This window comes from Zonotrichia leucophrys, chromosome 2 (assembly GCF_028769735.1).
Source record: "Zonotrichia leucophrys gambelii isolate GWCS_2022_RI chromosome 2, RI_Zleu_2.0, whole genome shotgun sequence".
NCBI lineage: Eukaryota > Metazoa > Chordata > Aves > Passeriformes > Passerellidae > Zonotrichia > Zonotrichia leucophrys.
The window spans coordinates 117,210,152-117,237,146 of NC_088171.1; the positions used below are offsets into that span (position 1 = coordinate 117,210,152).

Below are 26,995 nucleotides of genomic sequence, written 5' to 3' on the forward strand. Positions count from 1 at the left end.
TAAATATGAATAAATAAATATATGCATACTGCATATACATAAATAAAATAGACTCTATGCATATATTTAGATATTTACATAAATGTATAAAATGTTTCAAGAAGCCCAAAATGTAGACTAATGCCTGTAGTAAATGTAAAATGAATAATTAAATGAATTGTATTAACTGAGTTCTCCTGCTGCAGATTCTCTGTTCTATAGTCATAGGTGCTTCACTTCTATTGGGAAAGGGAGGATTTCAAGTTTCGTCATCTGACCGGAAAGTTTCTTTAGGGTCTGTCTTTGCTCTTTAAAAAAAGTGCTATCAAATTCTTTTTGGGGACTGTCATTGCTTCAGCAGAATGCAAATGAAGCCTGTGATTAAAGGATTGCTCTGCTAAAGCCAAGGTCATTGGCAAACAGAACCACAAAAATTGAGGGATTGGCAAAAAGATGATGGCTTTTTATCTCAGAGAAGAAATACAGAAACAAAAGTGTCGTGAGGAGAGGTATTTTTCTGAGAGCATCTTGTGCTTCTTTGAAATGAAAGCAAGTAAGAAAACAGACACATCACAGCTCAATAACTTCTGCTACTTATTGCTTCTTGTCTCATTTTGCATTCTGAGTCTTAAGAGGAGCTTCTGGTCGTGTGTACTCACACTTCTTGGCAGTCTGTTGTGGCAGACAGTCTTATTCAATGAGCTGTATAGAGTTCATTCAAAAGATGGAGTGAGTTACCACATCTTTGTCATTGTCCTTTGCACACACTCTAAAACAAAAATTTGGATCTTCTTACAAAATTTCCATGAATCATGGAGTTTGATTTATATATGAATATTCTTTATTGCCTCTTTTAGGCTATTAGGCTACACTTGGGTCATTGCCTTTGTTGAAACATTAAAAAACAGTTGGCCCTTTCCTATACGTGATGTATCCATGATTGTCCCAGATGGGTGACTATGGTAGGGGATGCCCTGGATATCTGTGATCTGAACTTGTGACACAGAAGCCTCCCTTCCAGACTCCAGGACCCAGCTTTAAGGAAAACAGCAAACAGTGCAAATTACAGCACAGAGTGGAAGTGCCTAGCAGCAGAGCTCATGAGTTTTGAGATTTTCCTATTCAGCTCATTTTCTCACAACAAGACAAACTTCCTACTGTAATTTCATGTCCCTGGGAATGAAGGCTTTAGCAAAAATGCTGAACATAACCAGACTTGTCATAAAACAAGAGTTGGCAATATCATGAACAATTGCATTGCTTTGAGCAAGCAAAGCAGAGAACACAACAGCAGTTGCTTAAACTGGCCTATTAATCTTTAAAAGTGTTCCTTGATGCAGGTAGGAGCTTTCTGGCTAGTCTTAAAATAGGGAGTTATTTTTCTTGTCAGAAATTTTAACATTCAAGGGAGTTTTTAAAAGTCTTTTTATGGTGCATTTTAGTGTCATCAGAGTCTGGGATAAACCTTTACATTTAGGACCCAGGCTCTCGTGTGTTTATTTCCAGCATAGAATTTATCTCCTTGCATAGCAAGAGATGTTATGGTATTCCTGTAGTTGAGATGGACAGACAAAACACAGAACCCACCAGAAAGGAAGGAAAATACTAAAATTAACTGTACTATTGTTACAACATTATATTCTTAATCATGCCTTTATCCCCATGCTTTGTCTTTGTTCACAACAACTGTGAACAAAATATGGTTATTTAGATAGTAACAAAGTTTAATCCTGTTTTAGCTAGAGGCTACATTGCATCTGTTCCTCATATGGGATTATGTTGGGTTTTGGGGTTTTGGCACAAACTGTGTCCTCTATTTCCATGAATTTCATAGTGACATTAAAACTAAAACTCGATGGAAGGTTTGTGATATTTGGGTGTCCATAGCACAAGACAAAGTGCTGTAAAGAATTAGTACTTTTAGTACGACCAACCCAGGTCAGACCTCTCCATTTTAACTCTAGAAAAATCCAGTTCCCATCAATGCTGCAAGAGTCTTCTCCATGTCTTTAAGCAGTGTATTTCTTGAATATTTAGAGACTATAAACATAGTGAGGTACTCAGGCACATGAGTCTGATCCTGTATGCTTAAATGAGATATATTAAATAAGAAAAAAAATTAGGAAGAATTTTTAAGAAATATTGTAAACACTATAAGATAGTGTGGGAAAGAGTTTTCTGTAAGTGTTGTGGTAGCTTATTTTTGAGGCATCAAATTTTAATTTTGTGATATTTCAAATGTATGAATGACTCCATAGGGATCTCAATTTTGCTCAAAACAGCAACAGCAACAACAAAGCTAAAATGTTCTTGCTGAGCCTTGAAATTGTTTTACGTTATAAACTCTTTTTTCAAATGCTTGTAGTTTATAAACATTTTGGGCAGATTTTTTTATGGCCCATATTATACTGTTTTCCATTTTTGTACACCAAGATGTTTCAAGCCTTTTTAACCTTTCCCATCTATCTAGCCCGAGATGTTTTCCTACATCATTGGGAGAGGTGGCTGTACATGGCTTGCCAAAGATGTTTCTAATTCTTCTCTACGTTACGTTTCAGTCCTGCCTTGCTTCTTCATTTCAGTCAAAATCTGGCCTGGCTTGAGTGAGGGACATGCCAATCTGCACAAACCTTTGGCTTTATACAAACCCTTGTCATATTCTCAGTCTTCAAAACTCAAAGCAGTGCTCAGAGTTTGGCATCACTCCAAATCTGTGTTCTGTCATAGCTCTGGATCATCAGATGTTATAGTGAGAGCAATTTTCAAACTAAGTGCTCAGCTTAATCACATGTCAAGGACTCCACTGAAGCACAACAGCTTTTCTGGGCAGTTGTGACTTGTTTGTGTTCATGTTGAATTTCCTGTGACAAGTGGTGGGTAAGACTCATATTGATCCAATCCCCCCATCTCAGCTGCTTTTTCCTTGTGTGTTGAAGTTTTTCCCTGCCATACTCTGTTACCTCTCTGGACTGTTTCTCAGACAAAGAGACTGCCACAAAAGGGAGATTGAACAAGGAAAAGATGTGGAGCTGGGATTTGAGCATGGATCTGAATATTGCCAAAGATCAGAGCTCATCCTCAGGGGCAACAAACTTCAAAAGCAGCCCCTTGCTAGTTCTCCTAATTTTTCTTGCAACTGATACTAAGACTGCATGACGAAGACAGCAGTATGCTTCTCTTGTTCACTTGCTTTCTGGCTTCCTAAAGACATTCCACTGTATTCCACTTTTCTAGTAAATTTGGTAAATCTAATTTTAAAATTGCTTGCTTTGCAAAAGAGTATACAGATGCCTGAGCATGTAGCAAATAAAGCAATGCAAGTAAACTTTTTATAACATAGGTAGATTATCTCCCTAATTTCCAAATGAATTTTCCAAAATTATTATGTTCACTTGTGAAAAATAAAATCTGGCAACACTCTCCACAGTTGAAGGAATAAAAGTAGTAAAAGAAGAAGGCAGTACTTGGTAAGCTTAACTCATACTTTTTTTTTGGAGGATGGTAGATGTGGAGGGTAGCCTGTTGGCAAATGGTTAAAAAGTATTGTAGTGTAGATAGATTTGGGGAAAAAAATTAGGCTTAATATGGAAATATTTCACTGTAGTCATGGTCTGATGATATGATTACTGTCTGTGAATTTCTAGTCTCTGTCAGTGGGAACCATGAGCCTCTAATCACACCAACCAAAAATTACTTTGCTTCCATACCTCTTTTAACTATTCTCAGCCCACGATGCTGGGGTTACCTCATTGCCTGTGTCTGAAGATTTTGATACTGTGAATTTTCTCTTTTAGTGGTAATAAATTTTGGTGAATCACGATTCCTCTGGTTTAGTGTGCATTGCTAGCACAGAGATGAATTTACTGTCTTGTCTGACATCCAGTGCAAACAGATGAATAGCCCCAATAGAGTCTACCCATAAGCTTCAATTTAAGAATGTTCTTCTAGTCATACATTCTCCAGAGTGCTCAGGATGAGGTGAAGATGCTGGATGTATCATATCTTGAGCAGCCTGGAATCAGCATGGTTCATTTTCCTATCCCATTAGCAGCTGAGTGGGTTACCACAATTATTGAGTGGGCTACCTTCAACCTCTTGCTCATGGAATAGGTAAAAGCCTTCAGTGTAACACTGAGGCAAGAGTTTAAATTAAAAATCAGCAGGAAAAAAAATTAGTCAATAATAAAAAAATGTCATCCCAATAAAGACAATGTGGGAGCTAGTGATGCAAAATTCCTCATTTGGAAATGGGAAATAGCCTTAGTCTTCTTCAGTATTGTCTGCCCAGGCCTTCAAAGCTGTTTGTTCAGCAGTACAAGAGGAGATGGAATGTAACTGGTGACGCACAGAGCAAGCTGGAATCAGAACCTGTAGTTTCAGGTAAAAGCAGGAGGGTGATGCTGCCAGTGGGGGCCTTTGGCTAATAGATGATGGTCATGTTTCCAAGTACTTGCACAATTAGAGTGGATTTCATTAATGCTGGGACACATCATTTGTATCCAATGAGGATCAAGGTCTCCTTGAGATTAGATACTAAGGAATGTGTGTGTCCCTTGTCCCTGCCAGCAACCCTGCATCTTAATTACAAACAGAATTTGGTCTGGGGAATTGCAAGGAAATGTGCTAGTCCTTTTCTAGCATTATGCATAAAAACTTCTATTACCTGTTGAGCAAGTGGTGATTTAAAATCTTTTCTCCTCACTGCTTAAACAAAATACGTGTAGCAAATCAGAACAGAGCATCCTCGTTACACTTAGGAAATTGAATGGGAATATTTAATGCCTCAGCCTAATGTCCATTTATAATAAGCAATATAGTATGTATCAATAAAATAAAAAGGCTAGGTACCACACAAGCAACAATAAAGTCAAGATCTCTAACGTTATGTTTTGCCAGGCCTTTGTGCTCTTTCACTTGTCTATAAAATTTCAAGTGTTGACTGCTGTTTTCTGAAGGAAAAAAGGCATTTTCTTCCATCCTGCTCAAAGCACTGTTTTTGTTATACTTTTCCTAAGAGTGTATTTTTAAATTCCAGCAAGGGGTGAAAGAAATAGAAAATAACATGTCATAAAGCAGAAGCATACACTGAAAGAACAAATAGCTGTGGTGGTAATCATGTCACAGCATAATATTTGTTTGTTATGCAAGGCAATCTGGGTGCATTGGGTTTTCTCCGTGGAGTTTCAATGCCTTCTTTTAAACTACTGATTTTAGGTAGTCCTAATTTCTCATTAATTTTTTGTGTTGTTGTTATAGATACTGTGTGTAAATTTCACACAAATAAATGAAAGGAACATCATACCTGTTATTACTCTATAGTTTCAAAATAAGCCATCTTATGCTATTTGTTGAATTCTTCCTAGATTCACCACCTAAAAATTGAATCAAAAAAATTACAGGATTCTTTGGATCAGAAGGCACCTTCAAAGATCATCTAGAACAACCTCCCTGCTATGGGCAGGGACATCTTTCACTAGAACAGGTTGCTCAAAGCTCTGCCCGATAGAAAATGTCCACTTGAAACCAAATGTAGAATTTAAGCAGACATAATGAAATTAAACATTATCCTCAAGCTCTTGGAAACAGCATTACTCAGACTCACAGGGATTACATCTCACCTTAAAAGAATGTATCTGCCATAGCAATGATTTCCAATAATAATCAAAATTAATCCTTGGGCTGACAGCCAACACAAATCCTATATATAGTTTAAAGGCTTAAAATGCTGTATACAGTGAATTGGGACTCTACATCAGTAAAGTATGATTATGGGGCTGATCCTATACTCAGGAGCAAACTTCTTACCACAGATTGGAGTTTTACTTTAATGCTGACTAAAAAAGGGAGTAGAGATGGGATTTCACTTTCCTGTGTCACTTCCCTAAGTCTCACAATTTTCCTGGAATACCTGTTACCTGTGTTCTGTCCCCTCTCTGTTCGTGGTGTCTATCTGAGACATCATCAGCTGAGGAAGTATAGTTTACCTGCTGATGTATGGAGTTAAAGTCAAGATACATGCTCAGAAGGGAGCAAGTTTACATCCATGATAGAAATTTCAACTTTTAAATGAATCCCAACTGGGTCAGTTAGAAGGACAACTTGGTTTCCCTTGTACAGAGCCTGAAAGAATCTCTTGCTTTGAAGCAGCAGCATTTTTTTCCTAAGAAATAAGCATTTGAATTGTCACTGATGATTAAACATTTTATACATTTTTTTTTAATATGAAAAATTGGAAGATAGTAAGTGATCTATTGAAAAACTTCAGGCATCTGCTCATACTTACTGATGAAACTTAACTTTCATTTAACATGAAACTGGAAATAAGCCCCTTGGGCTGCAGCTTTTCCAGCATACTCAGAGTTTCCAAGCTGTGAATTTACAAATACCAAAACACCCTCAGGAGTTCACTGATATTTAAAACCTGATCATCCCAGCAAAGAGTCTTTGAATTTTCTATGGTTCTGTAAATGATGATAAAGATACAGGTTGATTTTTTTAATGCTTGTTGCATTTGACTCACTTTACGGATTAAGAATCTCCAAGTAGTTAGTGAGAAGTGTTTCAGCTGCTAAAAAAAAAAAAAAGTAAAAATTGATTTTTCTGTTGTCAGGCTTTCTTATATTGATTAGCAGCTTAACATTTATCAGCTTGAAGGGCTTATGGCTGCCATTTTGTGAAGTGATATTTCAGAGGTCAAGCTAATGCACCAAGTGGTTTTGTTTGCATTTCTAAAACTGATCCTTGCTGGGCCATCATTATCTGCTTTTACCTGCTTTGAGAGCTCAGGATGTAATACACAAAGTGAAAAGCAATTATGAAAATCTCCTCTTTTAGACTTTATCCAGAATTTCTGAAGGAGAATTTATTTTTAAAAAGGTAGCAAGTGCTGTGATGACTTTTTGGTTGGCTTGTTGTTTTTGGGTTTTTTGGGGGGATTTTTTTAGGGGGGATTTTGGTTTTTTTCTGTTTCCTTTTTACTTGAATCGCCAGGAGCCTCAAAATGTGAACATGACCATCATTTAAGCGATTATTTTTATCACGCCCAGAGCCACACATAACAGTATTCCAGAAATGAAAATTTTATTTATAAAGGGTTTCTACTGTTCATATGCAAAATGTTACATTTTACATGTGTTGGCCAAGTTTATCAAGCTGTTTCCCTATGGAATTTTGTCATTGGCTGTGAACTAGCCAAGTATGAATACTGTAACAGACTATAATTTTAAAAACATAAAGACAAAAAACAATAAAAGATAAATAAACCTTCAAGAGCAAAGGAAGATGTGACACCAACACCATGGGCATCACAATTTATTCCCACGGTTGTGATAACAAAATGTTACCTCACAATATTTGATACACATGAACCCAGCAATCCACATTCCTTCTTAGCAAAGGCTTTCTGAGCTAGGTTAGACGGAATATGTGTCTGCTGCTTGACAACTGGCATTTCTTTGAGTTGACAATCTTTAAAAGCATTTGATTACACTGTGCAATCTCTGGCATTGTTGTACAAAGAAAGCCCTCCCTGGCTGTTTCTTGTGACTCTGTATTTATGATTATATTTTCATTAAACTGTGTTGCTTGTCAGCTTCTTATTTCACAAGCTGTTTTCATGTTGCAGCTGAAAATTTTCTGAACCAGTATCAAGAACTGACATGCAAAGTCAAAAGACAAATGGCTCATCAACTCAAAATAATGCATTTGGAAATCTAGCAACTCTGAATTTAAAGGGTGGAGAAGTGGTGGAGAAAAAACCAGCAGATCACAAAGGCAGACTTCTTACTGATAACCAAGATATAGTTAAGATGGCAGGATTTAATTCCCATGTTAATTTTCAGGTGAGGCCAGAATGAAGGCGATTAACAAAGGAAAATAACAAATTAACTACTTCTGCAACTGGAATCTGGACTGAATTTCCCTTTGCTTGGGGTAGAAGTAAATGGCCACAGACAGGACATATTTGTGGGATGCAAAGGGCAAATTGGTGTCATGGCAGTGCTCACAAACTGTCATGTATGGAGGGCAGGGGTATTTTGTGGATGTATGGCTGACAATTTTGCAGATATTTTTTACTTGGAGTTCAGAATGGGAGGCATGGGAACATAAATCTGAATTAATTATTTAAAGTATCAGTATAACTCAACTGTCATTTATCTCCAGCGAGGAGGCCTGGGTGTTTTTTGCATTTAAATGTCATTCATTCAACTTGAGTGCATTTTTATTTTTTTTATACCTGTATCTTTTTTATACATGACCTGAATAACCAAATGTTTTGTTAATTCAAATGAATTGTCATGCTTGTACTTCATAGGTAAGCTCTTGGAAAATCTTTAGTACATTAGTAGGTTTGCCACTTTGACTGCTCCACGTGGAAGTGGTATGATGTTTACTAAAATGCACAGACATTATACATCCTGTGTGGGTTAGAGTGCAACCAGTACTCATCTGGGTAGGTTTAATATCTGAGCTGGAAGATTATTTGAGTGAAGAGAACTTACTGCTTTTATTTTAAACACAGATCAGTTCAACAGTGTGGGTCTGTTCTCTAAGCTGAGAAGTTGGTAATCTGGATGAGAGGCAGAGGGAAGAAAAGAGAGCAAGGTACTTGGCTGGAGACACCTCATTTGAATCTGGTGATGGAAGTCATCAAATATGATGTAAATTTCATTCAGGTTGTCTCCAGTACCATGGGGTAAAACTGGTTCGATTGTCTGTTAAAAAAAAATACAACCAAAGAACAGTCCTTAAGTGACCTTCTAATAAAGTAACATTAAAATTGCTTTTCAGGTGATAAGTTCAAGGGAACATGTGTTTGTACAGTACCTGATAGGATGATTCTTATGCCAGGCAGAAGTTCCTTTGCACAACTGCAAAATAACCAATGAATATTTACCATTTCCTCTCTCCAATATTCTACTCTCATGCTAGAATTACTGGAGTGAGGATTAAGGATAATTACCTCACTGCCTTTGTGATAGAAAAGTTCTCTTATTTCCCCTTTCTTCACCTTTAAAATGAAAACTGAAATGTGTTCACACTTTTTGCCCTCCCTCTCCTAGGAAACGGATCTCATGACCTTTAACATCTCCATGCACCGCTCCTGGTGGCGGGAGCACGGGCCTGGCTGCATACGAAGGGTGGTGCGTCCTTCTTCCCCTGGCGTCCTGGAGGATTACTCCTACGTCTCCGTGACAGGCTGCATCATTGATTTCCAGTACCTAGAGGTCATTCACAGCGCTATCCAAATACTCCTCTCCGTAAGTTCACCGTTCTTCTCCTGCTGGTATTCCATCGGTTCTTTCACACACAGACTGCTCTTGCTGCATGTTCTGGAAAGGGGGTGGAGTGGGTGATGGATGGCTGCAGAGTGTGGTGGTGTTCACAGGGGTCCCAGGATGAGGGAAGAGATGAGAATCTTGACTCCATGTTTCAGAAGACCGATTTATTATTTTATGATATATATTATATTAAAAGAAAATGATATATTGAAACTATACTAAAGGATAGAAGAAAGCATTTAATCAGAAGGCTAGAAAGGAAAGGAATGGAATGATAATAAAATCTTGTGACTGACCAGAGAGTCTGAGCCAGCTGGACTGTGATTGGCCATTAATTAAAAACAACCACATGAGACCAATCAAAGATGCACCTGTTGCATTCCACAGCAGCAGATAATTATTGTTTACATTTCATTTCTGAGGTCTCTCAGCTTCTCAAGAGAAAAATCCTAGCAAAAGGATTTTTCATAAAATATGTCTGTGACAGCAAGGATTTTTAATTGTGTTTTGAATTAGAGAATTATATACACATTATTAAAATGTGCACTGTTCCTTTCTTTCCTTTTATCTCTTCAAGCTCTGTACAGGCCTAGTACCCATTCTGGCCATAGCTGGGATAGGTGGAAATTAACTTGAATCCTTGGCTCTCATTCATTGAGATGTAGAGCAAAGCAAAGCAGATTTGCCCAAAATTAATTTGCCTAAACCTTTTCGTAGTTCACAGTCAATGATGCCATTTACTCAGCCCTGATTGTAAATGTATTTTACATGACGTGTAGCTAAGTTTCTTCCCAGACTCAGCTATGGATTGATCCTTGAAAAAGGTAAAAAAAAATGTTAGGAATTAAAGTATGTGTTTATATTTAACCATGTAATTCTTTCTCTCCTTGAACTCTGCATTATCAGAACACTCTGCCTCCATTGTCCACATTTGTTGCAACACCAGTCAAAAAATGCAATTACAAGAAGTTGCTGTAAAAGCCTGCAGTGCAGGAAAGTGCTGGGACTCGATCAGTTGTTTTTGGGAGCAACAACCCAGTCTTGGCCACAGTTTTTTCTCTTGGCTGCTTCTGCTTGTGATTAATAGGTCGTTTGGCATGAGCTGTGTGTGATCTTCTAGAAGTGTTAGCTCTTTCTCTTCATAGCTGTGGGTAGTGCAGTGCAGCTGGCAGACTCTGAGTGGCTGCACACAGGATCGATCACCCCAGATATCCAGGGGTACATCTATAGGTATATCTCAAAATGTACCTATTTTGAGAACATAAATGCTCGTGGCTCAAGGTCCTCACGATGACCCTGTTAGACAGTGGGACAAGAGGTGCAGTCTGCAGTCCACACCTGCTACTCAGGTGAGGTACCTGGTCTGCGCAGCCAGAAGGGATGCATATTTATGGTCTGTTCAGTATTTCAAGCTGTTTTACTAACAATCTGGTTTATACTACCGCTTGCAAAGTAAAAAGCATCTGTAGAATAAATCTCACTGGTTAATTTAAATTTGAAATTATTTTTTAATTATTTTTAAATACAGCTGGTTGTTGATCACAGGAAATGTTTTTGCACTTATCAATGCAGTACAGTTCTTTCAAATGGCAGGAATACAAATATTAATATTAGAATATTATAATAAACACAATTAATATATACAAATGAAAAAATATTGAATTTAAAAATAGATAAATTCTGTAATATTTATAAATTGAAATATGTAGCTGGCCTTTTCTTTCTAAAGAACTGACTGATTGCTGTGCTGGATTAAATAAAAATTCAAAATTTTGATTAAATTGAAAATTCAAAATGTGCCAGGAACTTATGAGGCATGACTGGGAATTAAATAGTTTCCCATTTCAGATAGTGCTTTGAATAATATAAACAATGCTAAAATTAAAGTACTGTACAAAAAGTAAGGTTTTGCTCCAGTTTTACTATCTTGCTACACCATCCATGACATGTTACGATTAGCATACTATGAATCTGTACTTCAGTTTCCATTCTGAATTGTAATTTAGGCTTGTTTCATGTACTGTGACACAAGACAGAAGTCACCACCTGAATTATCAAATAATTTGCAGTTTCCTTCCATTTTCTGAATTCTATTGAATTGAGGAAGTTCCCACCCATTTTGTATGCATAACTTCTTTTCCTAATTGGAGTACTAATTTCAGTTGCTAGTTAAAAGGTCATTTAGGTTGTCCTTTCAAAGGACTGGGGAACTGTATGTAGAACATGAGATCATTCTTTTTACCTTTTCCTGGTAGCTAGTCCCAAAAGCAGACTATTCCTTTTTGGACCTTACTACCTACTTAATTTTCATAACATTTTTATGTAGCAGTAGTAGTGTAACAAACCATTTTACAGTGTAAAAAACTTCCTTGGCATAACAAATCATTTTACCATGCTAAACTTTGTCCAAATGACTGGGAATACAAACACTTCCATTTGGTAGGGAGTTAGGGCCTCTGAAAGAAGAAACACCTCTGAGGGGTAAGTATTGGATGCCTGTTGAGATATATAACTCACTAGCAGCATTTTTTAAAGGTGGCGCTTTTTTTTATTTTTTTAACTGGTATAGTTTTATATGCAGAGGATGCTGCAGCTGCAGCTACATTAAACCCTGCGTCAGGAAATAGGCTTAACATCTATTTATTTAATTTTAACATGGTAAAGCTATTTTTATATCTGCTTTATAGTTGTTTCTAAAAATATATTTTTACTGATGAACCAGTAACTTTGTATCTCATCCTGATTCTGGGTGCCTATGTAAGTAATTGGTAGTTGAAGATGTTAAACATTTCTTTAACTTGAGGGAGAATCAAGAGAAGTATGAGAGAATGGGATGCAATTAATAGTAAAGAATAATTATAGTAATTTTGTGTTTAAAATCTATATTTATTTGCTGTAGGGCATAATATATATATTATTTTGATGAATAAATTCTTCTGCACAACACCTTTAAAATGCAAGACAGAACATCATTACAGAATCCTGAATTTTCAGGGAACAAATTAATAATGCAGTCAAAATGGTGACAGCTTAGCATCTTTGAGAAACAAATTTCATACAATTTTTGTTGTTATTTGGAAATAGATAATGCACACTGAGAGTATTAAATGCCAGGTACATGCTGGCTTCCATAGCCTGAACATTAAAAAGTTCTCCAAGTTATTGCAGAGAGATTTGTATTAGACCCAGAGCCTGAAATGACATTAACACAGTGCAGCACAAAGCCCCAAGCCAGGGTTCACTGTGCTAACTCTGGAATTAGCAGCCACATGACTTCATCAGTGCTGAAGAAGCAAAATTAATAAATTTTGGCAGAGCAATGGGCTGACACAACTAGATGTTTCTGGGCCAGGAGACATTACTTTCATTCAATGCTGTGTTGGACAAGGTGAAGTTACCTTTCCTCCAACTCTCATCAAGGTATAGAAGGATAACCTAAAATCCAGACCAGTGAAAGTTGGGGGGAAGCAAAGAAAGTGAAAACCCTAAGCCTAAAAACATGCAAAACACGCAAGCTCTTTGGCATGGTGATGCAAATTCAGGATATTTTGAAGGAAGCTTCTGGTTTACTTTGTGGATGTCCATCTGCTGCCTCTCATGAGTGTCAATTATTGTAACCCTCAGGCTGCCTGCTGGACCTACAGAGGAGGAACAGCCACAAAAAAACCCCCAAACCCTCTCTTGCAGAGTCATGTATAAATTCAGACAAATATGTAATACAGGGAGATTAACAATACTGAATTTTTTTCCATAGTGAAGTAAAAGGCAGTGAGCATATCTGCCTAAGGTAAAGTTATCAGTGGTGGATAGCTTATCACATACACTGCCAAGCACAAAACATACATTAAAATAGAAAAATACATTATTTTCTACAGAATATAATGAAGTTGTAATATCAGAAATATAAGAAAAAGCACTCCTGGTAGCCAAATCTGGAACTGGATACTATGGTCACTGTGAGCAGAGTCACCATCTGCTAAAGTGTACATCCCAAAAAAATGCCTTCCCAGTGCTTCTTTCAACTCATGAATTTGTAAATGTTGAATGCTTTCCCTAAGAGGCAACGGGCTTCTACAGCAGCTTCCAACAGTGTCTGAATGCTCAGTAAAATGTCTACCACTAGTAGAAAAATCGCAATCTCTGTATCAAAAAATCACTCAGAAGGGATGGGGTGGGAAGGGCCTTCTGGAGACCATCTGATCCAACCCCCCTGACCCTTAGCTGGGTGTGCTAGAGCAGCCTCCCCAGGACTGTGAACAAACAGCTTCTGAATATCTCCAAGGAGAGAGACTCCACAATCTCCCTGAGAAACCTGTGCCTTGGCTTGATAGCCCTCACATTGAAAAAGTGTTTTCTGGTGTTCAGAGGGAACCCCCTGTGTTCCAGTTTGTACCCATTGCCACTGATCCTGGCACTGGGCACCACTGAGAAGAGTCTGGCTCCGTCCTCATTGCCCCCTCCATTCAAGACCTGGACCTGGCTGCAGGAAAGGTCTCAGCAGTGCTGAGCAGAGGGACAGGATCATCTCCCTTCATTGGATGGCAGTAGTCTGCCCTATGCAGCCCAAGCTCTTTCTTCATTTTCTATAAAAATGGCCCCTACCTGCCCAAAAGATTCATAATTATTGATATAAGTTGATGCTAAATACTTTTTAAAATTAACTTCTTAGTATTCTTAGACTTGTCATCCATACATTTGCTGGGTTATCCTGCTTTAATTAACCAGGTATGATGATTTCAAATATTTTGAATTTTCAATATTATTGTTACTATTATTATTATTATTTATAATAATAAAATAATTTGTGTCATAAAGATCATTGCATCCTCTTGTTTGTGAGGACTCTATTCCTCTTTCTTTTTCCTCACAGTTTTCTGATGTTCTTAATCTCTATTCTTCTCTCCAGTACGCACAAGCATCAGATCCATAGGGAAATGATAAGCAAGGATCTGACTTAATTTCTGGATATCTGTCACCAGTCAGTGCCTCATACTGACTCCATGCAATTGTCTTGCTTTGTGAATTATTTCTGCCCTGCTGTCTTCAGAGAATCTGCCAAATGTTGATTGTTTAACATAAGGATTAATTATGACATTTGGTAGACCTAAGTGCTTTTTTTTTTATCATCAGAGAAAAATAAAATTTAATTTAAAAAGATATTTAGCACAACACACATTAAATGGAGGTTATGAGTCCCGTGTAAATAATTAATCAAGGGAAACACTGTGACTGCTGAGCTATAGAGACGATGATCATGGTCAGTGCTGGAGTGGCTCAATGTATTTCAGGTCATTTACCAAGCTTTTACTACTGACCCATAAGTTTGAATGCTTTTTTGGGTTGATTTGGATGGCTCTTCCTCTATCCCTGATGTTTAGATGACCTTCTCTATGCAGTTGGGAAAGCTCCAGGAATTGCTCCAAAAGAGGTTGCAAAGCAGCTTTTGCCCCTGCCTTCAGTCAGCCAGAGCTGCAGTTTGGTTCATATTTATTTAAATGTAACAAAAGGTTTAATGATATCAATAAATAATGTGGCTCCTCTGGGTCATTGCAGCAGCCCCTTTTTCCCATTAGTTATGGCCCTGCTATTTTTATAATTGGACAGAAAAGAATGCAAGGAAGAATATCATGTATGGTGTTCCCCAGAGAAAATCCCTGCAGGGGCTGACACCAGTGCTCAGGCAGGTTCCTTGCTCTCATTCCATTTCTTTGAGTGACATGTGATTGATTCAGAAAGCCAGTCAATATTCACATGTGATAAAAAAGCCTGAGGTAATTTAGAGTTAAGAGCTACAGGAATTACATGAGTAAAATATAGTTGTCCTCAAGGTATTACATATTTTCTTTTAGTTTGCATTCTTTCCACAGAGTGGAAAGAGTTGGTCTTCTTTTTCATAATAAACAATTGCAAAGTGGTGTGGAAATTAACTTTTTTCATTTTCTGCAGCGCAGAACTTCAGCATTTCTTCAGAAAAGTGTATGAAAGATATGCCTGTTCTTCATCACAACCATCATCATAAGCGTCATCATCACAACAACAATAAACACAAGAACAGCCAGGAGCACTTGTCTCTTGGTCATGTGAATAAACAATTATGGTAGGCTGTTGGCTTCTCACAGATTTATTAGTAAGTTTAGTGAGATCACCAGATTATTGAAAATCAGAATACTTTTGTCAGCCTGGGCAATATTACAGAGGAGTTGTCAATCTCTGAAACAGACTGCAGAGAGGCTGCAGATTTGAATTTACCTCCACTGCTTTGTTGTAGTTGTGTCATTGTGTTTGTATCACAATCTATGCCTTGTGTAATTCCTCCACTGTTTGTGGTATTGGTTCAGGAATGCATACAGCCCATTTCACCTTTGCCATTTACAATCCTTCAGTGTTAAAAAAGGATAACCAAGAGAAAGAAAAATAGTGAGAGACTGCATCTGCACTAACATTCTAGAAATGCCTTTATCCTTTCTTGCTAAATTTAGTCAGACATCATTATTCATGGCTGTGTGTAGATAGTAAAATACTCAAGTATATTTGTCTAATTACCAGTCTGGGTCAATAAAGCAGCTATGTAAGACAGGAACAAGATAAATCTGTGGTTTTTCATCTCAGTTGTCAATCCAGGTAGGTCTGCTTTTTCAAGCAGCTCATTTAAAGGGAGCTGAAAACCATGATATTATAGCTACTAGCATTTTCATTTGTTAATTATTATGATAAAGATTTATCAAAAAATCTTGGCTAACTTTTGCACCAGAGCTGGCTGAGACTGAGGGCATAGCAGACAACAGTTCAAGCATTAGCAATGTAGAAGTGCCCTCACCTTGGCAATCTACATAAGAAATTGTTCTTCATATTTTCTAATACTTGATATAGAGTTGTTTGCCATTTTATACAACACTGAAAATTATTGTGACAATTTCTGAATTGTCAAAAATGCTACTGAAGTTCTGTGCAGGAATTCCGAAATACTTCTATTTACACAAGAGTACTTATAGTAAAAATAAAACTCGATTGTTTATTTTAATTTTTATGGAGCTCATTAATATTTCAGTGCAAATTGCGCAGAAGAACTGGAAGTAAATGAGAGATTTAGAAAATAGTTGGTTTCCCTCCTTCAACCTCTGCCCATATTTGCCATGCCCATGGCAGAAACGCTGCCATTGACAAAATGTCTGCAACTTAGTTACTGCAATTCTCAGATAGATACCTTCATTTTGATTAGTTTCCTTCATTGGACTTCATTTCTGAAGTTAACCTGAACTAGTTCTGAGCAGGGAACTGCAGCAGCCCAGCGCACAGTAAACATGGTGATTATTGATTCCAGTGCGAGTGAGTACCTCTGAAAACAAGCAGGAGAGGTGGTGAAGGAGGTAAAGACAGGTTAAAGTGCCTCAGCAAACTTGTATGCCTACATGCTATCTTTAGAGTTGAGCAAAATGCTGAATGTTGCACCAGGCATTTGGAAATCGTAAGAGAATAAAGTGAAAAATGTAACAGAGATTGCCAATCTAAACCTTTTTTTAGAGAACACATAAAACAAACCATTATCATTAAGAAAAGTGAAAGCAGTATTTGCTTTGAACTTTAGGGATATTTTCTTGACTATATCATTGGAAACTTTAACTCTTAGATGAGCTACTGGGACACCAAAGGTCCTGGAAATTCCAAAGGCCAGAGCACATTGTTTCCTAAGATATTTGTCTTCATGTCTCTCAGGACATTCACCAGCTTTCAGCTGCCTGTGGGAATCAGGTCATGATAGTTTACTTGGAAGGTGGAATAAAATGTGTGCCTTTCTGCCAAGCTGCAATTCAGTGCAGAGAGCTTTGCTGCATCAGATTTGCTCCAGCTGTGAAGTTGATAAATCAACCAAGGAAATTATCTTCTTCTCTAGGCTAGGAGTTCACATGGTGATTGACAGCTCTGGATAGGCTTGACTTTGCTGGATTTTTTTGGTTTGGTTTGGTTGTGTTGTTATGTTTTTTTTAATTTCTGAAGAACACAGTTCTCTAACTGACTTTTACATTCAGATATGATTTGAAGTAAAGATGTTTTACTATTTTACTTATTCCTTAGCCTGCACATGTAGTGTAAAATACACGGGCAAACCAGAGGTGACCCTCCCACTGCAGTCTCACTGAGCCTAACAGCAATAAATGTGTGCTCATTCCTGCTCAGCAGCATGATTCTTTCTGCATATTGTAGTTGATACCCATGTGCCCAGACTTTCTTATATGGGGGAAAACTATCCACTGATTAAAACCCATGTCTGTGTGAGCTTCCACTGACAGGACATTTTTCTTTTAATCATGTACTAAATCCACAGCCTAGCTCTTCCACTGAAATTTGTTGCCTGAATGTGACTGGACTGCAGAAAGAATTCTTTCTCAAATGCAGTCTCCAGTGATTTACAATCCTCTGTTTTTTCCTAAGGAAATAGGAGATACCAGGGGAAGGATTTCATTAAACAAGCAGTGAAGCAACCCATACTCCTCAAGATTTGAGGAAATTATTTGATTTTCAGTGAGGAGGGAAGTCAGGGTGCATATGCACTGATGGAAGTACTTGCTCTCTGTGCTGGTTTTCCATTGGAGCCAGCCACAGAAGTGATTTTTTTTCTGAGGAGCACCTAAGAGCTTCTTCACCATATCAAGCATAGTCTCCTCCCTGTAATCCCACTTCTGTCTGCTGCCCTGCAGTATCTAGCAGTGTGCAATAACATTTAGCCAGCAGAAATGGATGCTTGAGGCATTTCTTTGTTGTGTTTTGTTTATGAGTTAAATAGGTAAGATTTTTAGTGGTCTTGAAAGGGAGACTGATGTAAATTACTTTCAGTTTGTGAGTTTTTTTGTGATGTCAGTAACTGTTCCAAAAGGACAGAATCATGTTAAAGTAGAAGTCTGAGAAGCAAATTTCATTTCTTCTCACCCATGTAGAAGACTTAAGTTGAAATAATTGTCCCCAGGGAAGGAAAAATATGATGAATAATGGTGTTGTTCCATAATGCTGATGTTAGTCTGAAAATGATAATTGAATAAATCAGGTGTGGTGAAATACATCTGCTGGATCTGTCTGAATCTACGCTATAAGTAAAGATTTTTCAAGAAATCATTCTTAGTGATGTGAAACTTTATAGCTTAACTTTCCATTACCCCCTATGTAAATTAATGCTATGTAGATTAATTGATAATCATTGTGAATGACAGTAAAAAGTGATAGGCAATTAAACAGCCTCTTAAAAGAACATGATCATTTCCATTTTTACGTATGAGTTATTTAATTTATTTTTATCTTGTTACTCAGTTTATAATGTACCTGATATCTTCACACACATACATGCATAATATAAATACATTATCTTTTAATAGTAAATTAAAATATAAAGATCAGCACAGAAAACTAAAGTTGCATCCTGGTCAGTTATACTAGACACCAGCTTGAGTGTTGGTTTAAGTAATATGCCGATTCCCAGGTTTTTCTTACGAAGTTCATCTTCTTGGTATCTCTTATCACTAATGGCCAGGGATTGCCAAGTTCCCCTCCCTGAATACTGGTTTTTACCTCGACAAGCAGGAGTGAACTGGAAAGACCCAAGTGTTTAATTATTACTTCTTCTCCCTTTCCTCTTCCTGGGACCATGATTCTACTTGGAACCTCACATAAAGATGCTCTCTCCAAACCTGCCCACAGAGGAGCTGAGTCTAGAACACAACTGGACTGCCAGCTTTGCATTTCCTTTACTTCTCACTTTATTTTCTTATTTTCTCTACCACTTTTTCAGTGAGATCTGGTTTAACTATGAAGAGAGACATATTTTCCTCCCCTGACATGACTTTGACTTCTGTCATTGCTTTAGGCAGCTGAAATCAATTTTCTGCATGTTTTGTTATGGATACAAATGACCAAGAGTGGGAGCAAATTAGAAAAATCTATACTGTGCCCACTACTGATCTCACAAATAAGAGGCTATGCTAGAAGATGCAGTTGCAATTTTTTGGCTCTGGTGTTGATTTCTCTCTTCTTTTGCATGCGCTTATTTTGTTTTGCCTGAAAAGGGTCTAAGGCCTAATTAGCAATAACAGCTACCCCAGATCACCTAACTTACTTTAGAAAGGAACTTTAATGCTATTCCTTAAACTTCCAAATAGAGAAGAAGATTACTTCTTTGGGAAAAAAAGCATACAAGTTTACTAAGGTAATTTACTTCAGCTTCCCTGATAAACATAATTCAAAATTCCTTTTGCCACCCAAAATTCAAGACAGTATCTGGGACTATGTATGTGTCATATCCCATGGTCACTACACAGGGTTTTCAGAGTCATAGAATGGTTTGGGTTGGAAGGGACTTTAGAGAGCATCTAGTTCCCTCTTTCCTGCCACAGGCAGGGAGGAGCACCTACTGAGTTCAGCACACATTTTGAGCTTCCCCTTTATTGTGGAAGGCAGTGAGTTCACTGCCTATGTTAGCAGAAAATGAACCATCAATGTGATTCTTGACCAAAACCCAACTAGAAAAGTGAAGTATCTGTGCTCCATTTGTTATTTTTAGAGCATGCTCATTTGTGGGCTCAAACTGCAGCCTCATTTAAACACCCTTCAGTCTTCAAAAATCATTCTTGTTATCTGGGCTGTCTTGTTCACTTGTAATGTGGACCATATCAGCCTCATGCTACCAAGCTTTAACAAGTGGTACAACTTATTAAGAGATAAAATGGGACAGGTCCTTACAAGCAGAAAGTTTAATAGGCATAATTTAAAAAACTAGTGATTATCTTGAGAAATATTCCTATTACAAGATTTTTTTTGCCTTAGCTTTTTTATTTTCTTGTGCAAATCCTACAAAGTTAAGTAAAGATGATACTTTAATCTGGGCTTGTTATACCAGAGAGTATACCAGAGTCTATTTTTTATAACTGTGGAATTTTTTTCTAATGCAAGCTAGAATATTAATATAAAATTGTATTGATATAGTACAATGTGCAATTATATTAATATTATAATATGATATATCATTAACAATAGTACTTCTATAACTCTCCCTAGCAATCTTATCTAATTACAATATGTTTGAAGTCATTAGATACCAAGGAAAAAAGCACAAAAGACTTCAGAATATTTTTAATCTCCTCATCTTTCCACTGGCAGCTAAAATGGATTATGAAAGTCCTAGAAAGAACAGTTTGCCATTCCCCTCCAATGCTCTGATTTCTGTATCAGTCATACTTATATTAGCAGGACATCCTCATGCTGACAACACACTTGGTGTGCATTGCAGAGTTTCAGTAGCCCTGTCTGGACTGATGAACCCAACAGGGCCAGAAAATGAGTTCGAGCATCATCCTCTGTTTTTCCCATTGTGTGTGCATATTACAACTGTCATGTTTTTCATAGGCTCGTAGAGTCCAGCTGTGTGCTGGACATTTTGTCCAGAAGGATACTGTGACAGACAATATCAAAAGCTTTACTGAAATCTGAAAAGGCTGTGTTGACCACCAATGGTGGGCACAGCACAGGTCAGGGATTGTGCCCGGGAGCCTGGGCACACAAGCCCACCCTTTGTCTATGCTGGGAGAGAGACAAGGAGAACATAGGTGCTGAGGTGTGAGCCATGGCAGACACACCACTTACTCTGGAGTGCTGGGATTGTGCCTTGGCCCCTTTTATTTACTCCTGCTGCGTCATCCATGGAAGCAAGAGTGCTATGGAGTTTCTTTGCTTGGGTTTTCTGTGATTCAGCATCACAAATGGGAGATTTCAATGGTATTTGTGCAGACACAAAAGCTGTTTAGGGTTTGGGATTGTGTTGGTGTTTCTGATTCCTCTTCCCCTTCCTCTTCCCCTGCCTGTCTAGTTTTCAGTGTCCACAATAAAGAGGCTTCATTGGCCAGTTGTGAGATTACACACAATCTCACATTAAAGAGGATTCATACTTCACCATCAGGAATTCCTGAGGAAGTGTTCTCAGTTTCACAGGAACACGACTGCCTGGTAGCATGCCTGCAATTTCATACAAACTCTTCAACTCCTTTATCAAACATGGGGGGATGTCCAATTTACTCTTGTAATAGAGTGCCTGAAAGAGTTAGGTGTTTGCTTTTGGTTTTAAGCCTTTCAGAAAATCTTCTTACTTTAATAATTTGTGGGTTTTGTCCACAGACAATGGATATGGGACTCCAGAGGAGGTCTGTAAGCAAAAAGGATAAATAAGGCTGTAATCTCTTAGGTGCTTGTTTCTTCATGATCTGAAATTGGCAGATTCTCATACTTCTAGGCTAAGAATATTTTATAGTTACTGATGTTTTCTCCTTTGGTCTGTTAGTTTCAGTCTAGAGGTGCTGCTTGAAAATAGCTGATGTGGGATTTTTCTTTTTCATAGGGGAGTAATGCATTTTTATTAAAATATTTTAAACTAACACCACTAAAACACCCCACCTTTTTCACCGGAAATAATTACAGTGTAATAAACGGAAATACAGACTTGTAAAGCTGATGCAGGTTGAAAAAAAAGTCCCTAGGTGCTCATTGATAAAGAATTTATGTAGGAGACAATAAATAAGGAGAAGATTGTGTAGACTTTGCAGTTTCCAGGATTCTCCCATGCTTTCTAGCAATTTTGTTGAACCTACAGCACTCGTTGCAATAGAGTGTGTTTCTAGACATTCAATTCTTCTTAGGGTTTTACAGAGGGAATGAAAAGAGTATTCCCTCTGGTAAAAAGGAGTGAATCCACACATTAGCTATGTAGGGTGCCAGATTTCATGAAAGACCAAAGGAGTATCATCATGATATATTTATTTCTAATTCCATATTTAACTGTAAATCAAGTCATATGAGGAAATAATGTAATCCAGGAAACAGGCTTTCTACACTTAAAGCTCTCCTAACTTGAATATTTTTTGCTGTTTGAAATGCTTTGAATAGAAAGGACATTGAAAAGTTCTTGATCTTTAAACCCTTCCAAACCATCTCTTTTGCTTTCATATTAATATTCTCGACCTCTTTCTTGGGGTTGAAAGGCTTTCAGCAGTAGAGCTCTACTTTTTGGTGTCTCCTTTAGAGCCTGAACGGAGATTCAAAGACTTCAGGGAGGGAATGAGGAAAACTGCCAGATGAAGAGATGCTGGACTTCTCTTCTCCCTGTCATCTGGAAACATTTTTTCATTGAATGAAGGCATTTTGCATTCACAGCTATTTCTTTCCTCTTTTGAGAGAATCACCTCAGGCACCACATCATCCCCCAAAGCCTGCAGACAGGTGACAGGAAACCTGGGGATAGACTGCCTGCTCTCCTCCCCCTTTTTCAGTCTCATGGATCAGAACAGGCAAAAATGTCCTGCACCTTGGAGTCTGACCTTGCTTTTGTTGACACCTGCAATGCAGGCTGATTGACAATAACTGTCTCATGCATCAGAAACAATCACATTCCTCTGGCTGCTCCTGCTTCAACATCAACACCTGCTCCACAGATTAGGAGCCCCCTGATCTACAGAGGAAGGATTTTTGAACGTGGTGGAGATTGATGACTTCCATTCAGTGAGAAATTGAAGCACTTCATTGTGAAAAGTAAGGGAAAGAGACACAGTAAATAGAAATATCCTCAAATGAGTTGGAATCTTTGTAACTTAGCCTGGTTTAGATGAGCTGAAGTAATGAGGAAGGTTGTAAGGAAAATTTTCAGAGAAGAAAGTATGAGCTTTGATTTGGCTTTTGCTTGAGCAGAATTAAATATGCAAACAAAGCAAGTGGGATGTGGGATTATCTGTAGAGCTTTGAAGTGGCAGTTGCAGTGTGTCCATTCTTATGATCCAACATATTCAAAACAATAAAGATAAAAGTAATGCTTTACATGGAACATCATCTGTGCCTTTAGCATATGCAAAGACTTTGCCTTGAAAAGTTTTGCACATTTCCATGGTGAATTAACCTCCCCCCCCCCTTTTTTTTTTTGTCAAATTGCCTTTCATTTGAGGAAACAGAGGCTCTTGAAAATGAAAGTACATCTGCACAGTACAGGCTCCCTTTCCCACTGCTTTCATCTCTTATTTTTCAGTTTCTAATTTGTGGCTGAAATCAGCATTTCAGTCCCTGGCTCAGTTTATGATTTTCTGATAAAAGAGAACTTTCAACAGCAAATAAACTGAACACTGGGGAACAAGCAGAAAAAAAATACGAAAAGACAAGACACATTTAGGGCTGAGCTTCACTATTTACATCCGTCAGAAGAAGCAGACCTTGCCAATTGCCCCAGTTATGAATATGCTAAATTGAAACTCAAAGCCTACACCTGAGCCATATTCATTCTGAACATAAAATACAATAATAAAAATCAAATGCAGTTTTCATTTTTTGAAAATGTAAAGTTAAGTTGTTTTTGTGGATTTGCTCTACTTGGTGATAGAAATCCCAAGCAGGAGCAAAAATATAGGATGTACATGTTGATTTGCCCTTACAGAACATATTTAAGTGAGTATAAACTATACAGTATATAGTTTTGTCCTTGAAGAATACATGCATTTCTAATCTGTATGATGCCAGATCCCTGGGCATTTGCAGTCTTCAATTGCCAAGTTCAAATTCTAGGTGCTTCAAGGAGCTCAAGTAGAAATCTGAAAAGGAAAAAAGTGTTTTGTAATTGTGTTCCATCAGACAGACAATATAAACACAGGAGCTGGGCTGGTTTACATTAGAATGCATTTGGTTATTCACTACACAATGGACTGGATAATCCTTTAAATATTTATGAGTAAACCACAGAGGATTTACTCTTTCTTCCAGCATGTGGAGATTTTATAATGTGCACCATGTTAGCTCAAACTAAACCCTAATATTTTGCGTGCTACTTAATACTTCTAACAGCATGGCTCTGCATCACATATGCCTATTCTCTGGACAGTTACACACAGTATTTTGGGGTGTAATTCAGGAAGAATTAGGCTATGACCACCTAATTCTCAAAGCCAATACATGCAGAATATATTGGAGAGAAGGTAAGGTAGGAGGAACTGCTTTGCATTTCAACCTGAGGCAGCATCAGCTGAGCTCTGTGGATTAGTAGTTTTTAAATGAGTAGTTCACACTGAACAGTAATCCTAGTGAAATGTAAAGGAGACAAATAAATAAAACTGAAAAAAAAATGGAGTTAGACTTTATTGGTTGGATTTTTGTAGGTACAATGGCTTTAAGAATGCCAGCTGGCAACTTTGTCAGCCTTATGGTCTGTAAGGCTGCCCTGTTCCTGAAGTGGATCTTTCATTTCGTTTCTGATATTATCACATGGACTATGCTCAAGTCAAGTTTATTATAGTAGTAATATCTTTAAACTGAGAGCAATTTCAATGGTTCCCTCACTGACCTTACTATAATTCACCTTTATTCATCTAGTAGACTAATTCACTCTCTTTGCAGAGCAAGGCATTTGCTCCCTTCCCACTTTTCTCTTACCTGTCAGCTTTAGGACTGTTTCTTTACATTTGTCAGTTGTTCTGAACTGAGGGCTAAGTCACTGATGTTCCTGTTTTGACATTTCTCTCTTCTGCTCATCAATCATGTCACTCTGAAGAGTGGACATAGGCAAAAATCATTAACACCTCTAGGGGGATAGAATACAAGAAAATAAAGGTAATATAGAAAGTAATCTTACCCCTAAGGAATTGCAGCTGGGCCAATTTCTAAAGATTAGGAGCAGGCCTGACTTTAGCAGGCCACAGATGTAGCAAATAAGAAGAAGAGTGTTACAAAAGAGTGGGTTGGTTAGTTTAGGGGGAACTGGAGTCAGCTGGCTGCTGTGAGAAGAAGGAAGAGTTAGTGCTTAGAGGAGCTGCCTTGAGAACCATCAAGGAGGTAAGAAATTCTTGCAATAAGAGGACAGCAATATGGAACCTTTGCAATATAATGGCAACAAGAGCCAGCTTATGCAGAGGGAAGAGAAAACCATTTGGTGTGTAACTCCTGCAATACTACCCTTAGTACTGATACCATGTGTTTATGTTAGTGTTTAATTTCTGATGAAAGTTGGCTTTTACAAGACACATCTCAACCACACCAGATTGTTCTGCTGGGGTTCACATCAGGGACACATCTCCATATGCATTGTCTGGATTCCTTCTGCATGAATCTGAGCTGGAAGAGGAATCCTGAAGGACACAATGAGGCATGAGAGCCTGAAACAGGCATTCAGCTGATGGATCAGACCAGAGCCAGTCTATAAGTTAAAGCCAAACCAAACCAGAAGAACCTGGTCTGTGTGAAGCTGGGGTATGAGATTCTCAGGTCCAGCTGTTTGACTATGCAGTTCTGTTGGTCTACACCACTGACCAATTAGTGTAGGCACATCCCTGATCATCATCATTATTAAGGCTACCTAGCTTTACAAAATATCTTCCACTCATATAATTCTACTAAATTTGAGACATTCTGCCTAAAATCTTTCCTAGTATGATAATGCCTGAAGCTTAATTAGTTGAGCTGTCAAAACTTTTCTGAGAATGAGACTGAGATAAAATATGCCACTGTACAAATCAGAAAAAACAAGATCTTTGTTGTAGAACAGGAGTTTGATGTCTGCAGGAAGGAAGAGTGGGGGAAAGTCCAGTGTTTTTGCTCTCGACAACCCAGAAATATGGTGGAATCCTGTTTCAGTAACTGCTCTTAAACAAGCCACATTCATTCTCTCATTATCCTTTGATCATTATTATTCGATTGGAGTAGATATTAGGAAAAAAATCTCAATGGCCAAATATTGGAACAGGATGCCCAGAAAAGTGTTTGAAAAACACATGTAGCTGTGATGCTTCAGGAGATAGTTTAGTTGTGGGCCTGGCAGTGCCAAGGCAATGGTTGACTTTGATGATCTTAGAGGCCTTTTCCAGCCTTAATGATTCTATAATTCTGTGTTAATTCAGAGCAGGCTTCATCCCTTAGGGTTGTCTTGCACTGACACAAGAGGTGAGTGCAAAGGCCCAGCAAGTTGTTCACTTAGAGCAGCTCCTCCAGGAGTGATCAAAAGGCATTGCCTCATGCTTTTGCTGGGGACAGTGAGGAGGCAAGGTAAGCAAGGACTCACAGAGAAGGCAGAAAAGTGAAAAATGTATGAAGATGCTTCTAACATCAGGGGTGCTCTTTAGAGAAGACATGTAAGCTGACTCTAAGCAGTGCATGCACGAAGTATATGAAAGTACAGATGCTCTATATCTTGTACATATTTTGATCCATCCTTCAGAGGTAGTGTTAAGCACCTTTCCATATCAGTACCTGAACTGTCGTGCATGCCTAACCTAGCCTGACACTTCTAGGTTAAGTGTTAGCTCCAGTCAGTGTGTCTGAACTCAAGTGAAAGAGCATTACTAATTAAATACCAATTTTGAAATACTCCAATTCTCTTCACTGTTCTTCTATGCATTTATGTAGACGGAAATTGACACTGGACTGTCTCATACCTGTTCATATTTAGGACTAATTGCTGTTTATTCTTTCTCAAGAAAAAAAAAGGATGCTAAGATTAAGAAGGATTGCTGGTTGCTGCTCTGGTGACACGTGCTGTACAATCTAGGGCAAATTAGACTATCATTGTTTTCTTCCTTTGTAGTGTCTTTGGTAATTTTTCTGTCATCTTTCTGATTTTATAAAAAATTCTTATTCTTAATTCAGAAGGTGATGAGCACCTCATAGACTGAACTCTTTGATATAAACGTGTTGGCTGAGTGATTCTGTTTGTACTTGTCCACGTAAGCACAATGCTG

At 37.9% G+C, this 26,995-nt stretch overlaps 1 protein-coding gene across 3 annotated transcripts in view; it reads left to right on the forward strand.

The window, feature by feature from the left end:
- The window catches only part of NKAIN3 (sodium/potassium transporting ATPase interacting 3), a 336,943-nt gene that overhangs the window by 237,995 nt on the left and 71,953 nt on the right, over positions 1-26,995 (forward strand). For all 3 annotated transcript variants that reach the window (XM_064706156.1, XM_064706158.1, XM_064706157.1), the window contains exon 4: positions 9,042-9,239. In XM_064706156.1, coding sequence (XP_064562226.1) covers positions 9,042-9,239 — 198 coding nt within the window. The remainder of the gene's footprint in view (positions 1-9,041; positions 9,240-26,995) is intronic.